We start from the raw sequence: 14273 nt of genomic DNA, 5'->3' as shown, positions 1-14273 counted from the left end.
TGTTCCTGTTAATATTCCTAAACCCCGAAACACCTTAGATGTGGAAGTATTATTTTACACATAAAATTTAGGAAAATGGATTACATATGCTAAGCTGCTATATAAACTTGGCATACGAAATCGGAAGACAATATGTAGTTTAATCTTTCGACTTGCAATGGCCAAATTAAACCTGCTTATATTGTACTGTAATAACCCTTTTTAACCGAAGTTATTCTCCTGAACGTGACATTTTTAAACTAGACTTATGAAAATAATTTTGGCAGCATTAATATATAATATGAGAAGTTAAACAATACTTGTTCTTGGGGATAGTGCTGTAAAATTCTTTGCAAACTGTACTTTTTTTCCCACTTTTATGACAAAAATGGCTTTATGTTTTATTTTTTGCACTTAGCTTTTAATCCACCAGATCGAAAATATTAGTAAAAAACAAACCAACAAAATAAAAGATTACCCTATGATTTGGATATAGAAAAAGGAAGGTGCAGCTAATAATTTTAATTTCTTGCAGCAATCATTGCTGGAACAATGTAGTGTACATGTACAGTATATACATATATGGGTCCACCAGAGTAAGAGCAGCCAATATTAGTGGCTCTGTACATAGGTTGGTCCACTGAAGAAATAGCAGCTCTGTACATAATAGAGGGTCCCTCTGTGATGAAGATATACAAATATTCAGTACCAAAAATGCTTGTAAAAAAAAAAACATTTAAAAAAATCACTGCATTTTTTTTAAATACAAAAAAAATCTGTGTAAACAACCTTTAAAGGAAACCTGTCAGTAGGAAAAGGCCACCTATCTTATAGTGGCCTACATTATTAAAACTATGTAGTTTAACCCCTTTACCCCCGAGGGTGGTTTGCACGTTAATGACCAGGCCAGTTTTTATAATTCTGACCACTGTCACTTTATGAGGTAATTACTCTGGAACACTTCAATGGATCCCAATGATTCTGAGAATGTTTTTCCGTGACATATTGTAATTCATGATAGGGGTAAAATTTCTTCGATATCACTTGCGTTTATTTGTGAAAAAAAACGGAAATTTGGTGAAAATTTTGAAAATTGTGCAATTTTCAAATTTGAATTTCCATGCCCTTAAATAAGAGAGATATGTCACACAAAATAGTTAATAAATAACATTTCCCACATGTCTACTTTACATCAGCACAATTTTGGAACCAAAATTTTTTTTTGTTAGGGAGCTATAAGGGTTAAAAGGTGACCAGCGATTTCTCATTTTTACAACAAAGTTTACTAAACCATTTTTTTGGGACCACATCACATTTGAAGTGACTTTGAGGGGTCTTTATGACAGAAAATACCCAAAAGTGACACTATTCTAAAAACTACACCCCTCAAGGTGCTCAAAACCACATTCAATGAGCTTATTAACCCTTCAGGTGCTTCACAGGAATTTTTGGAATGTGGAAGAAAAAAAATTTACATTTTTTTCACAAAAATGTTACTTTAGACCCCAATTTTTTTATTTTTGCAAGGGTATCATTAAAAAATGAACCCCAAAATTTGTTGTTCAATTCCGCCTGAGTAAGAAGATACCCGATATGTGGGGGAAAGCCACTGTTTGGGTGCACGGCAGGGTTCGGAAGGGAAGGAGCGCCATTTGACTTTTTGAATATAAAATTTGCTTGAATAATTAGCGTACGCCATGTTGCGTTTGGAGAGCCCCTGATGTGCCTAAACAGTGAAAAAAACCCACAAGTGTTCCCATTTTGGAAACTAGACCCCTCAGGGAACTTATCTAGATGTGTGGTGAGCACCCTGAAACCCCAGGTGCTTCACTAAAGTTTATAACGTTGAGCCGTAAAAATAAAATTTTCACATGTTTCCAAAAAAAATGTTTTTCAGCCACCAATTTTGCATTTTCATAAGGTTAACAGGAGAAATTGCACCATGCAATTTGTTGTGCAATTTCTCCTGAGTAATATACTTATATATACACTTTGCATAACAATAGAATTTATTGCTATATATCCAAGATTAAAAAAAAACACATAATGAACAGATGACACACCAAAAAAATCTCACAACAACTCAGATAAAATTGATTTAACGGGACCCTCTTGGAATATACTAAAACAATCAAAGTGTGAAATACTAAATTGAGTATGCAACAGTATACCTATTTTGTGTACCGTATGTCGAAATTGAGGCATACGCAGAGCTATATTTAGCTCGGATTGATAAGTGATATTTAAAATTCATTTGTTATTTTTAGATTGGCAGATTCTTTGGAGAGATTGACCCCAGTTTGATGAGAAAGCTGGTCAACATTTCTGTATTTGCATTTAATAAGTCGTATGACTACCAGTCTGTATGTGATCCAGGTGAAGAACCAGCAAAAACAGCTGCCCCTCGCTCCGTTTTTGTGGTAGGTAATGTTACTTAGCATCTTGATATAAAATAGTTTACTATTTATTGATAACGCATATGTTTATGACATTTTTTTTATTATAGCCTACCATAGCAGATCTTCTAAACCTTGGATGGTGGGCTTCTGCTGCAGCGTGGTAAGTTTACACTACTTGGTTGGCTAAGAATAATTCAAGAATGATCATTGTTTTCATTCAGTGATATACTTGTAACTTAAAGGGAATCTGTCAGCAAGATTTAACCCCAAAAACTATTAATATGCGCATGTTTATCTTTAAAAAACAAGTCCAGTAATACCTTTACATGATCAGTCCATTCTTCTTTTACTAAGAAATCAGCATTTGAATAGATGTGCAAAATGAGGCTGAAGAGCTATTTTAGTTCTGAATCCTCTGTCACTCCAGCTCTATTAACTGCCCGGCACCGCCTCTTCCTGCTTGACTGACAGCTTCTATGCTGTTTGACTTCAAATGTTGATTTCTCAGTTAAGGGGCAACAGACTGACCTTATAAAGGTATTTCTGGACTTATCTTTGAAAGATTTACATGTGCATATGAACAGTTCATGGAGTGGTGGGGTAAAGGGTGATAATTCTGCTGACAGATTCTCTTTACAGAAGTTTTATAATGTAAGCAATTCTATTTTATAACCCTGATAGAGCAAATAGAGGTCATATGGTGATCTCCTGATCATATCCTTCCTGATAGCCAGAATGAAGAGCAACTAACCAAGCCATATTGATGGGCTCAGCTGTCAGAGTTATAATAACTTGTACAAGAAAGTAGTGTAAATTATAGAGCAAATTTGATACATCCAACTGCATGGCACAATGTTTTTTGATGCCATTTGAAATGACATTCTAACTTGTGGGCACTGTACATTAAGCGTATATGGTATTTGTGAATCGGAGGAGAGGTGCTAAGGGTGTAAGGGCGATGAATATTATACACGATTGTACTGTTATTCATCTTCCAATGATTCCTCAGTCTGGGTGAGAAAATTACCATTTGCCCAACTTTTAAGTTGCACAGACCTGGCTATTAATGGTGACACTATGTCTTTTCCATGTGATAGCTCTTAAAGAAGCACTCCCATCAAAGTTTTTATTCTCTTAATATATTGCAAGCAATCATCATATTATATAGCACTATGTACTTACAATTGCTAATTTTGTCTTTCTACCCAGTTAATGCTTTGCTTTTCTCAGCTCTATGTAGAAATAGGAAGAAACAGAAAGTCTCTTTTCCCTGCATTTATCATTCCTCTCTTCAACCCCTGACCCAGCTGCTTCCTCCTCTCCCATGTACTCATGAGTTATACAGGGAAAATTGACCTCATGTTTCATCATAGAGGTTAGAAAGATTCAGCTAATCAGTTTTTAATCATGTGACGTCATAGACCTAATGGAAAAGGGAAGAATTAGCTGGGTAGAAAGGCAAAATGAGCAATTGTAAGTACACAGTGCTGTATAATATGATGATTGCAATGTATTAAGAAGATAAAAATGTTGATGGGAGTGCTTCTTTAAAATGCTAGCCTTTACTGTAATCAAGTAATATATTGAAAATTCCTGCGCACAAATAATTCCATGAGATAATTGTTCATACTATAGAAATTATCTCTTGTGACCAGTACACATTGACATATTATTTCTTTCACTTTAATAAAAATGCTTTTTTTTTGCTTGTGTACAGTTCTTTTTAATAATTCCCTATAAATATTTCTCTCAGGTCTTTATTACAACAGTTGTTATTGAGCCTTACTTTCCCACGGTATAATGAGGCAGGTATGTGTGGTTCTACTTTTCTTACTGTTTATTTGTGTTATTACAATTTGCAAATTATGATAAATTGATGTGTTTATAATAAAATAAGTTATTGATATACAGTACTTAGTTATTTTTGTTGATAAAGTGCTTTGCATCCTTCCAAATGTCAAATAGTATTTCAGGATTTTGATATTTACGTTTCTAAAAGTTAAAGGGTTAATCCCATCTCCTCAAGTGATAGTGTATCCAAAGTGTATGCCATTTTTGATCAGTGGAGTTTTAACCTCTAGGACCCCACTATTTCTGGGAACTTTACCAATTTTGGGAATGAGGGACTGTTGTCCTGATTTAGCACTGTATCATTTTCAGTAGATAAATGCATCTATCCTAAGATAAAAAAAAATGAAAAGAAAATTATAAAAGTGCAGATTAACTGGACCATGTGGTCTTTTTTGCTGGAATTGTTCTATGTTTTTATGCTTGTTTTTCCATTACAATGGCACTGTTGTCCGCTATTGTGCAGGGAACTGCAATTCAACCATATTTAAAGGGAACTTGACAACTGATTCAAGCTGCAATACCTTTAAAAGCCAGACATGGCTTATATGACTAGGATGACTAGTCCAAGAATCAGGTTCCAGGCTGCTTCTCCTTGCACCACTCTTGTAGATTGACAGGTGTCTCAAACAGATGTTGAGAGACCTGTTCATGTAGGGTGACAGGGAATCATTAAATGGGACCAACCTCTTAGACTAAAAGCCTTTCATAGTGATATATACAAGGCTACAATAACAGAGCCCTATCTCTGATTCATGCAGTCTGAGACTCATGCAGCATGAATCACCTGTTAGGTTCTATGTAAGGGAAGGCAATATTGTGGCATTCTCTGTCACAGCTGGTTGCCAGAAGCATTGTTATACATGGAAAACTTTTAGGTAAAACATCTGTAAACCACAGCTGTGACCCTTTTATTTTCAGCATCTATGATGATCACAGGAATGCTGGGGGTCCCAGAGTTTGGAACTCCACTGATCACAAACTGACAGCATATTCTAGTCATATGTCACACTTTAGATGATGGCTAGGATTGCTCAGCGATTTTTGGTTGCACACTGATCATGAGTAGTGATGAGCGAGCATGTTCATTACTCGAGATTTACGAGCATGCTCGGGTGTTTTCCTAGTATCTTCAGCGTGCTCGGGAGTTATGTTTTAGTCACTCCGTGCTCATGATTTGCGACTGTTTGACAGCTTTAATACATGTGATGAATACCTATTTCTTAAGCATTCCTCACATGTATTAAATCTGTGCACATGATTAGCGACTGTTTGACAAAGTGACTAAAACATAACACCGAGCACACTGAAGATTTTCGGCGAGCACCCGAGCATGCTCGCCGAAAGGGTTAACAGAGCATACTTGCTCATCACTGATCATGAGTAATTCACTGGTTTATTATTGCACCAACACATTGTTTCCCTATGGGGAGTAAAGAAGTTTCAGAAAGGTAGGAATTCAATTTTAGTTGGCCATGGCTTCTTTCCCCATAGGAAAACTTTGGTTGTGTGATGGTCATGGTAACCAAAAGTCACGGAGGAGTTGTAGCCTAATCAAAATTTACAACTGGTTGGAAGACATTCAACTAAAATAATTGAAATTGGAAAAACTTCCAATAACTTGACTCTATTATTAGGTTATATTAAGGGCTTTTCAAAAATATACAAGAAATTCAAAAATAATATGTTTTTTACTATACAAACTGAAAAAAAAGAATCCTTTATGTTTTCAAGACTCAACCTGGTGGAAGATGAGTTTATAAAAATTGGTGAATGCAATGTATACATGGATGCATACGAAAGCAATTTGATCTAGATTCTTTACCTCCTGTAATGCATATGCAATTTAAAGTTTACTTCTATATCATTGTTGCCATCATCTGTATATACTATGAACTACTTTTACTGTAAGTGGCTAAAATATGTTTGTTCCAGGCAATGCACAAGATGTAGGGTCTGTTTTGTCTGAGGTATGATTTATTGCCATGGACTAGGGTCCAGTAATTAATGATCTAACAGACACTTTCCTCTAAGGTACCACAAATCTTTCCAGTGTCTTTTAATCTGTCTTGTGATGAAGTCATTATAATTCAGTAAACTTTACTTGTGAGGTAAAGCAGTTTTAGTCTTAAATGTGAAACATTTATTATCTCTATTTCTTTATTAACAAAAATTAATTTGGAAGCTATTCAGAATACTCTTTACTAAAATGTGAAAAGTTTAATATATATCCATATATTCCTAAATATACACTACAAATGTGGTCTAGTGTACATTCACTTAATTATACGTAGCAGTTTTTGAAGTATTTTAAAATCTTCATACTGAACTCTGTATAATATTCATATATAGAAGTAATTTGTGAATAAGGTTCTAACTAATGTTTTATGTTTTTACATGATGTGGGACTCTACTTTATTCAGCTATACATTCATTAGTTAGAACACAGCATACTTGAATTTAGATTTTACATGTTTAGCACAATAACTATTTTTTTACATAACAGAAACCTCACTGCAATTTGGTAGTATAGGAAATCAAAGCAGCTGTTAAGTGAAGGTCAGAAAAGTACATGTTGAAATTTGATGAAACTGATATGTTCTTACAAAGCACCAAATCTGTAGGTGATTTAAACTGTATCCTTGGAGCAATTTGTAATAATATCACTTGGCTCCAGTAAGAGACCTAAAGGGAACTACTCATTCTGTATACAAAAAGCCAAAGGGCAATAACGAGTAAAATTCAAGGATAAAGAAATATGTAGTGGAGATGTGTCAGGGAAAGTCTTCTGCCTTGGGGATACAAAACCATTTGATCATTAGTATTCTAGTGACCGTATTACCTAAATTTACAATTTAAAGCCGACTGATTTTTTTAAGGTCATTAACACCACTGGATTCATTCCTTTAAACCTGTAAAACTCATAAAATGCTAGAAAAATGAAACTACAATAAAATTCTTTATTATAATGTAAGAATGGAATCTCTAATTTCATCAACTAAGTTTGCAAATAGCAGACATAAATTTTCTTGCAAATCAGGGTACCATGTAGTATTTAACTAAGCAAAGACTTATTTTCTATCTTTCCTTAGCAGCTTGGACTGCATACATGGAATCAATACTGGTTAACATCCTAATCTTGTTGATCACCAAACTGACATCCTTTAGTTTGCTTTTCTTCAAACCGAAATTTCGGTTTATATGGCTTTCAAAAAAATGTAAAACTATTGTGGGCGCAACGAGACAATTAGAGTTGATGTGCAAGGCCAGACTAGAGGTGTTGTGATAAACGAGTTACAACATGGAGCCCGAACTTTATCCCGAACTCCATTCAAGTGAATGGTGGGTTCAACCATCCGGTGGTTCCCACTCGGTCATCTTTATGACAGCATGGAAAACGTCGGCTCAGATCGGCGGTAACCTTACTGAAGCCACCGCTGGTCACAATCGCTAGGTATTGCGTACTGCAGCAGGTTCCCATGCTGCCATACACAGGACAGCGTGTGAGTCAGTGGCTGTGACCGGCAGTGAAAAGGTTACCGCCTGTCAGACAGTGGCTGATGACTACTACTGTCATCAGCGTTGCCTGTCATGAGCTTTGGCAGCCGGGACACAATGACAAAGTGTGAATCCAGCTGCTGCGACGAGCGTTGACATCAGTAAGGTTATTGAAGTTCACAGCCAATGAACTGCGGTAACTTTACTGATGTCATCGCTCACAGCGTGAGAAATTTCTGACACTGCAAGCGGTGATGTTAGTAAGGTTGCCGCAGTTCATCGGCTGTGAACTGTGATAACCTTACTGACATCAGCGCTCATAACAGCAGCCAGATTCACATGCTACTGTCTGTGTGTTCCGGCGGCCGTGCTGATTGGTCACATTACTGATGTCACTGCTCAGCACTGCACCCGGATGTAGCAGAGTCAGGGATCTTTGTGGGATGGATTTAGTCCGGACCCCTTTGGATTATTTTATTTTTTATAGGTAATAAATGGGTAAGAGAGGGTTTGGGGGGGTGTTTTGTACAATTAAAGGACTTTGTGTGTGTGTTTATTACATTTTACTATGGGGTTAGTAATGGGGCTGTCTTATAGACTTCTCTCCATTACTAACCCCTGGGCTTAAAGTCAGTGGACATTACATAGCTGACATCAACACCAAAATATTACCCCACTTGCCAATGCACAAGGGCAAGCAGGAAGAGCCAGGCAAAGTGCCAGAATAGGTGCATCTAATGGATATGCCTTTTCTGGGGCAGCTGCAGGCTGCTATTTTTAGGTTGGGGAGGGCCAAATATCCATGGACCTTCCCACCCTGAGCATACCAGCCCTTAGCTGTCTGCTTTAGATTGGCTGGTTGTCAGGCAAAAGGTATTTTTTCCCTAATTTTAAAAATGAGAGATTTTTTAAAAAAGAAACCCCCCCCACCCCCTATCCGTTTGTAAGAGAAGACATAGAACTGCAGTGCTGGCCCCCACCCTAAGAATTTTTATTATCGTCGTAAAGCCTCAGTGCAGAGCAGCTTCTAGTTCAAAATAGTTATTCCCTCCAAAATTCTATTGTTTAGCTGGACAAACAGTTAATGTAGAATTTAAAAACGCACATGACGGTCACTAACCCAGGGACCAGAGTTTTGGAATGTTCACATTTTCCTGGTTACAATGATATATTTTTCATAACTGGGATACCCCCAGAAATCGAGGAATTGGTTTCTTAGCTTCTGAGCATCATAGAGAGGTCCTGTTTAATATCCATCTGCATGAAAATTAGTGACGGCCAACATGATGTCTCCATCTTGGATGTGGGACCCCCCCACACCAAGATATGAAATCTGAAGGTTTCTATGTTCTATGCAGCTGGGTGGTTTCACAAAACTGAGCCCCCGTGTGAGGTAGACAAAATGGGCGGTTCCTAATAATTTGGCCCTGTTACTGAAAAGCAAATCGGCCATTTTCAGGTCATTCTTCTCAGGGACGCCAGACGCACGCATACCACGCTGCGCGGAAGAATCACGTCTAATTTCCGGGGAGCCGTCCCCCCCCCACAGAATCTGAGACCATCACCTCTTGGCGCAGGTTTTGCTATTACTTATCCCTTTTATTTTAATAACTGTTTATGCATACATGTAAATTGTCTCCTTTATAATATCTTGTATATATTTTGTAAACACTGCCCCCCTTTGGGAGTAAATCATTAATTATTTACCAGTTTCGTCCTTCTTGTCCTATGTCGAGCAAACACGTTCCTCACCCGCTAATTCACGTTACCTACCAGGTACCCGATCCACCTGTTAAGCGATCGGTGGTGGCAGTATACCAGTATTTATGTGATATTGTGGTTTGAGGGTGGCTGGTCGGAGGTATATATACGTTCCTGGAAGGAACTGGTGGTATATATACGTCCTGTCACATCACGTGCCGCAATAGTCGACATAAACTAGAGCAGCTGCACCCGTGCTTATCATCGGTCAATACCGTGTTTGACCAGCAGGATAAGGGGGCGCCAGAGAGCTGCAAGGTCTGACCCAAAAGTGTCGTTTTCCTGACACTGGTTATCAAAATAGAGGGAACCCCACACCTTTTTTTAATTATTTATTTAAATAATTTAAAGAAACGGCATGGGGGTTTCTCTATTTTTGAAAATGAGCCAAGGTTAACCAGACAGCTGAGGGCTGCAGCCCTTAGCTGTCTGTTTTACCTGCACTTGTTATATCAAAATAGAGGTGACCCCCACGTCTTTTTTATTTTTTTTTTTTTACATATTGCGCTGTCCAATCACAGCCATGCCAATATTTGGCATGGCTGTGATGGGGTTGGAAGTACCCACACCAGAAAAGCTTGTTGATTGGCTGTGCTGAAATCTTTCAAAAAACTTTATTTGGATTGCTGAACCCGAACAGTAACACGGACTTCTGGGAGAAGTCTATGTTCGGGGTTCATGCACGGACACTAGGTGTCCAGTATGGACCCCGAACTTTAATATTCAGGTTGACCCATCCATAATGGCTAGAACTAAATCAAACATATGTGGTTCACTCAGAGCTTGAAAGCAGTAGCCCATAAACAGAGTCTATTATAGCCCAAAGTTTATTATTAAAAACACAGATAAATAAATGAATAAATAACAAGTATTAAAAGTAAGGTGCTGCATAGAATGCAGGGACAATAATTACAAATAAATGCAAACACTAACAAGTATAAAACAGGTCACATAGTATCAATAAGGTGGACACACATGGAATAGTGACAAGAGGAGATAATGTCTCCTAAATAAAATTAGCTGTCCAATAAAAAAAAATGAAACAGATGCTTGTGGCACATACATGTATAAGAAGTAACGGGAATATAGTGTCCCCGATGCCCCAACTCACGTTTCATTAAACTTCCTCCGGAGGCATGTGTTGGGGAGGGGAGAGACAGAAATGTAAGGTGCAATTGCACCAATCATAAATAGAGAATGGCAATGCAATAACCCTGCAATGCTGCGATAGCAGTGGGATGCTTACGTTCTAGTGGACAGTGGGATCACACTCCTATCAAGAATTCTGACGTCACCACAACATGTTTTTTCACGATATAAGTCTACCCTAACAGGCCAGCCCTCCTCACCCCATGGGACTTACACACCCTCCATTCTCTGCAGTCATGCTCCAAACCTGGATGACCCCTTTAACTCTATATGTGATGCTTTCTACTTGCATTACGCTCTTGCACAAATGGAGATTGCAGTAGGCTGTTGTCCACAATTTTTATTTCCCTTAGGAATAATTTTTTCAAGCCTTATGTTCGAAGAGATACTGAAGTTGTTTTTTAACCCGGGAGATCTTTTAAATTGCGGTTTCTCCTGTATTCCAACATCGCTTTTTTTCTATGGTAAATCTTTCGAGTCTGGATCCTCAGATAATAAATTCCATCTTTTTCTAGACTCCGTGAACAATTCGTATCTACAATTGTAGGCCAAGTAATGTTTAGAAAAGAAATTATTAAAATACTGCACCTTACAAAAGGGCAGGATTTTCTTGGCACTATATAGTGGGTACAGAGATGTGGCCTCTGCATGTTCTGAAGTGTTAACATATAAGCAAGTGAAAAATGTACTTAACTCATGAAAATTAGACTAAATTACCAGAACTTCCTATAGCAAGTGGTAATAGTGTCAAGCAGCTCTTGAAAGAAGATGACTTTTTTCTGTGTTGTACCTTTTTATTGCTTTGGAAAAATAATAAAAATATTAAATGGAAAAACAAATCATTATTTTTGAGAAGGAGAAGTTGTGAATTGTTATCACAACATAATTTCTGACTCTATTAACGCTTTTACTTATACCATTCATGTTTTACAGCTGAATATGATGATGATGAGTTTTCTGCAAATTTGGCAAAACAAAGCTGTATTAAGGAACAAACCCAATATTTCTTTGAAAATGACAACAGATCTCTTAGTGGATATCTAGAATGCGCCAACTGCACAAGGTAATGAAAATGTTTATTTTAGCAGACTACGTTGTATTATTGGTAATAAAGATATATGACAATACAAATTTTTTTATGGGGGGTCCCTCAGAAAAATCTAATATTAGTGCTGACCATAAATACAAGAGTGTAGCCGAGACGACTTTTAGGGCTCATGCCCTCGATGGAGATTCCCAAAAAACTGTGTCCTGTTTATTTAGATATATAGCTAAGACAGTCTTCTGAATCTTTTCCAGGCAAATAAAAACCTAGTTACAACTAGAAAAACTAGGGTGAATGAAGTGAAAATCTAAAGTTCTCTTATTTACAGCTTTTTGTACAGTTGCAATCAAAATTATTCAACCCTCATTGCAAATTAAAATTAGGTTTATTAGCAACATTTGCAAACTTTCTGTTTTTGCAATAAAATCAATGAAAGAATATCAATTTAAATAGGTGAACTAATATAACAAGTGGTTTCTCAAAATTCAACACAAAATGACACTTTTAATGACTACTTCGATCTCATAATTATCCAACCCCTTCATAACAAGCATATTTAGGTGGCAGCAGGCACTTAACTTTTAGGTTGCACAGTACGGCGCATAAATGCTGAAGGTCTCCATGCCATAACTCCAAGACATACACCTCTTTGACCCAAAAGCAAAAGAAAAGTCATTTCCAATATGTTCAAAACCATATAAATAAGCTGCATAAGATTTTTTAGTGTTTTGGGGTCTGTAGAGGTGTTACATTTTCTTTGATTGTGCAAGGTAATGATCTCTTAAACTTTTGGACCATTCTATTAACAATCCAAGAATATAAGTGAACTAAAGGTTATTGTATATGCGGAACAAGATAAAATTCCTCAGGAAAAGTGTGAAAAGCTGGTGTCTGGCTCTGCATTATATTGGTAGCAGGTCATAATAGCCAAAGGGTGCTCTACTTAGTATTAAAGTTGCTTGTCGTGAAGGGGTTGAGTAATTTCGAGACTTCATTAGTCAGTAAAGTGGCATTTTGTGCTGCATTTAGATAAACCACTTGTTATATTAGTTTTTAAGCTATTTAACTTGTTCTTGTTGACTGTTTTATTGCAAACAGCATAAAGTTTGGAAATTTTGCTAATAAACCTAATTTGCATTTGGGGTTGAATAATTTTGATCACAACTGTCAATCCCATTGATTCATTTCTCTATTAATAGTTCTAATGACACAGTTACTTTTCAGAATTGGTGGCTGTTTCAAAATCTCAACACTGTTTAAGTACACTTTTATGGCATATTTAATTAAAGAGATTTTCTGGGCCAGGCGTGATTTTCATCAAGGACTGTTTCATGCCAATTCCACTCTGTTTGACTGTTTGAACAATTTTTAAGTGACTGACCACTCATGTCATTTGCCTTCTTGCAATCATGTGCCGACTAGCTTTTCTTCCTCCATAGGTTACCTGTCAGCTGCTTAATCTGGCAAAGAGCGCAGATTCTTTAGGGCAGATTTACATAATCGTATAAAATATCGTTCAGAGTTTCATCCAGAAAAGTGGGATGATTTTTTTCTCACTTGTCAATCATGTCCGTATGCAATCCGTCTTTACAGCAACTATTAATCATTTACAAGTGTTACAGAATTTCAATGTATCCTATACTGTGGCATCCAATTTTTCTCTTCCATGCATGAACTTAAATGGGTTAATCTTATCCAATTTCCAGAAGAAAATCAAGTATGATTTTTTTCACAAACAGATTCGGTCACTGAAAAAAATCATTCATCTGCACTTACCTCATTGAATAGCATTGGTGCAATCCATTTTTTTAACCGATAGCACTCGGTTTGCTCGGACTGAAAATACAGTGGTGTGCACAAGCCCTAACTGTGTTAGGGCTTATGCACACAGCATTATAAAGTCCCTGTTGAAAATCATGTCTGACCTTGAAAACTACTTAGATTAAAGTATTTTTGGGATAACTCTTGAAAATCAGTGCAGTTTGGGCAGTAAAGTATAATATTAACATTTAGCTTTGTTTTTGCTCTGTTATTGATAACCAAACAAACCTAATTTCTTCCAGAATTTATCACGTCGAAAAGATTCTCAACACCAATTTATTATTCATAATTGCTGACAACCCACACACATGCGAGCTCTGTGACCAGCTGCCACTAATACAGGCAGAACAACGTTGTATCCTTTGTACTAAAAAACTATATGTCTATGCAATGGTCCATTTACACTGGGTGATGCATAATGTTAAATAACCGTCGAACTGAAACATGCTAATGAGTTGATGGTCATTTAGTAGCCTACTTACATAGGCCAAACCGGCTTCACATGCACGCTGAATGGTCTGTAATAAATTGTTCGGTGCTCATAGACTGACATTGTTCTCAGAAGCGCATTGTCATTAACATGTGCTGCCGAGAACAATAATCTTTTGTGTAGCACAAAAGTTCTTTTCACCCAATGAGCGTAATTTTCAAATTGACGATCATGTACCAACTGCTTTCACATCTTCTCTCAATTGAGACCATTGAGAGAATTGGAAGAGAAAGAGGTCGGTTTTTGGTCAGCAGTTTTGAAATGATATATGGAGTGGTCACAC

The 14273-nt window shown here is 37.0% G+C and overlaps 1 protein-coding gene across 7 annotated transcripts in view; it reads left to right on the top strand.

The window, feature by feature from the left end:
- Positions 1–14273, top strand: part of CACNA2D1 (calcium voltage-gated channel auxiliary subunit alpha2delta 1) — a 1188449-nt gene that overhangs the window by 1136311 nt on the left and 37865 nt on the right. For all 7 annotated transcript variants that reach the window (XM_073652315.1, XM_073652320.1, XM_073652318.1 and 4 more), the window contains 5 exons: positions 2247–2399; positions 2486–2538; positions 4132–4187; positions 11568–11697; positions 13743–13855. In XM_073652315.1, the coding sequence (XP_073508416.1) occupies positions 2247–2399; positions 2486–2538; positions 4132–4187; positions 11568–11697; positions 13743–13855 (505 nt within the window). The remainder of the gene's footprint in view (positions 1–2246; positions 2400–2485; positions 2539–4131; positions 4188–11567; positions 11698–13742; positions 13856–14273) is intronic.

This window comes from Phyllobates terribilis, unplaced genomic scaffold (assembly GCF_046119375.1).
Source record: "Phyllobates terribilis strain yellow unplaced genomic scaffold, ASM4611937v1 Scaffold_11__3_contigs__length_659146591, whole genome shotgun sequence".
Lineage (NCBI taxonomy): Eukaryota > Metazoa > Chordata > Amphibia > Anura > Dendrobatidae > Phyllobates > Phyllobates terribilis.
The sequence above is the reverse complement of the archived record's forward strand: the minus strand, read 5'-3'. Positions and strand labels throughout refer to the sequence as shown.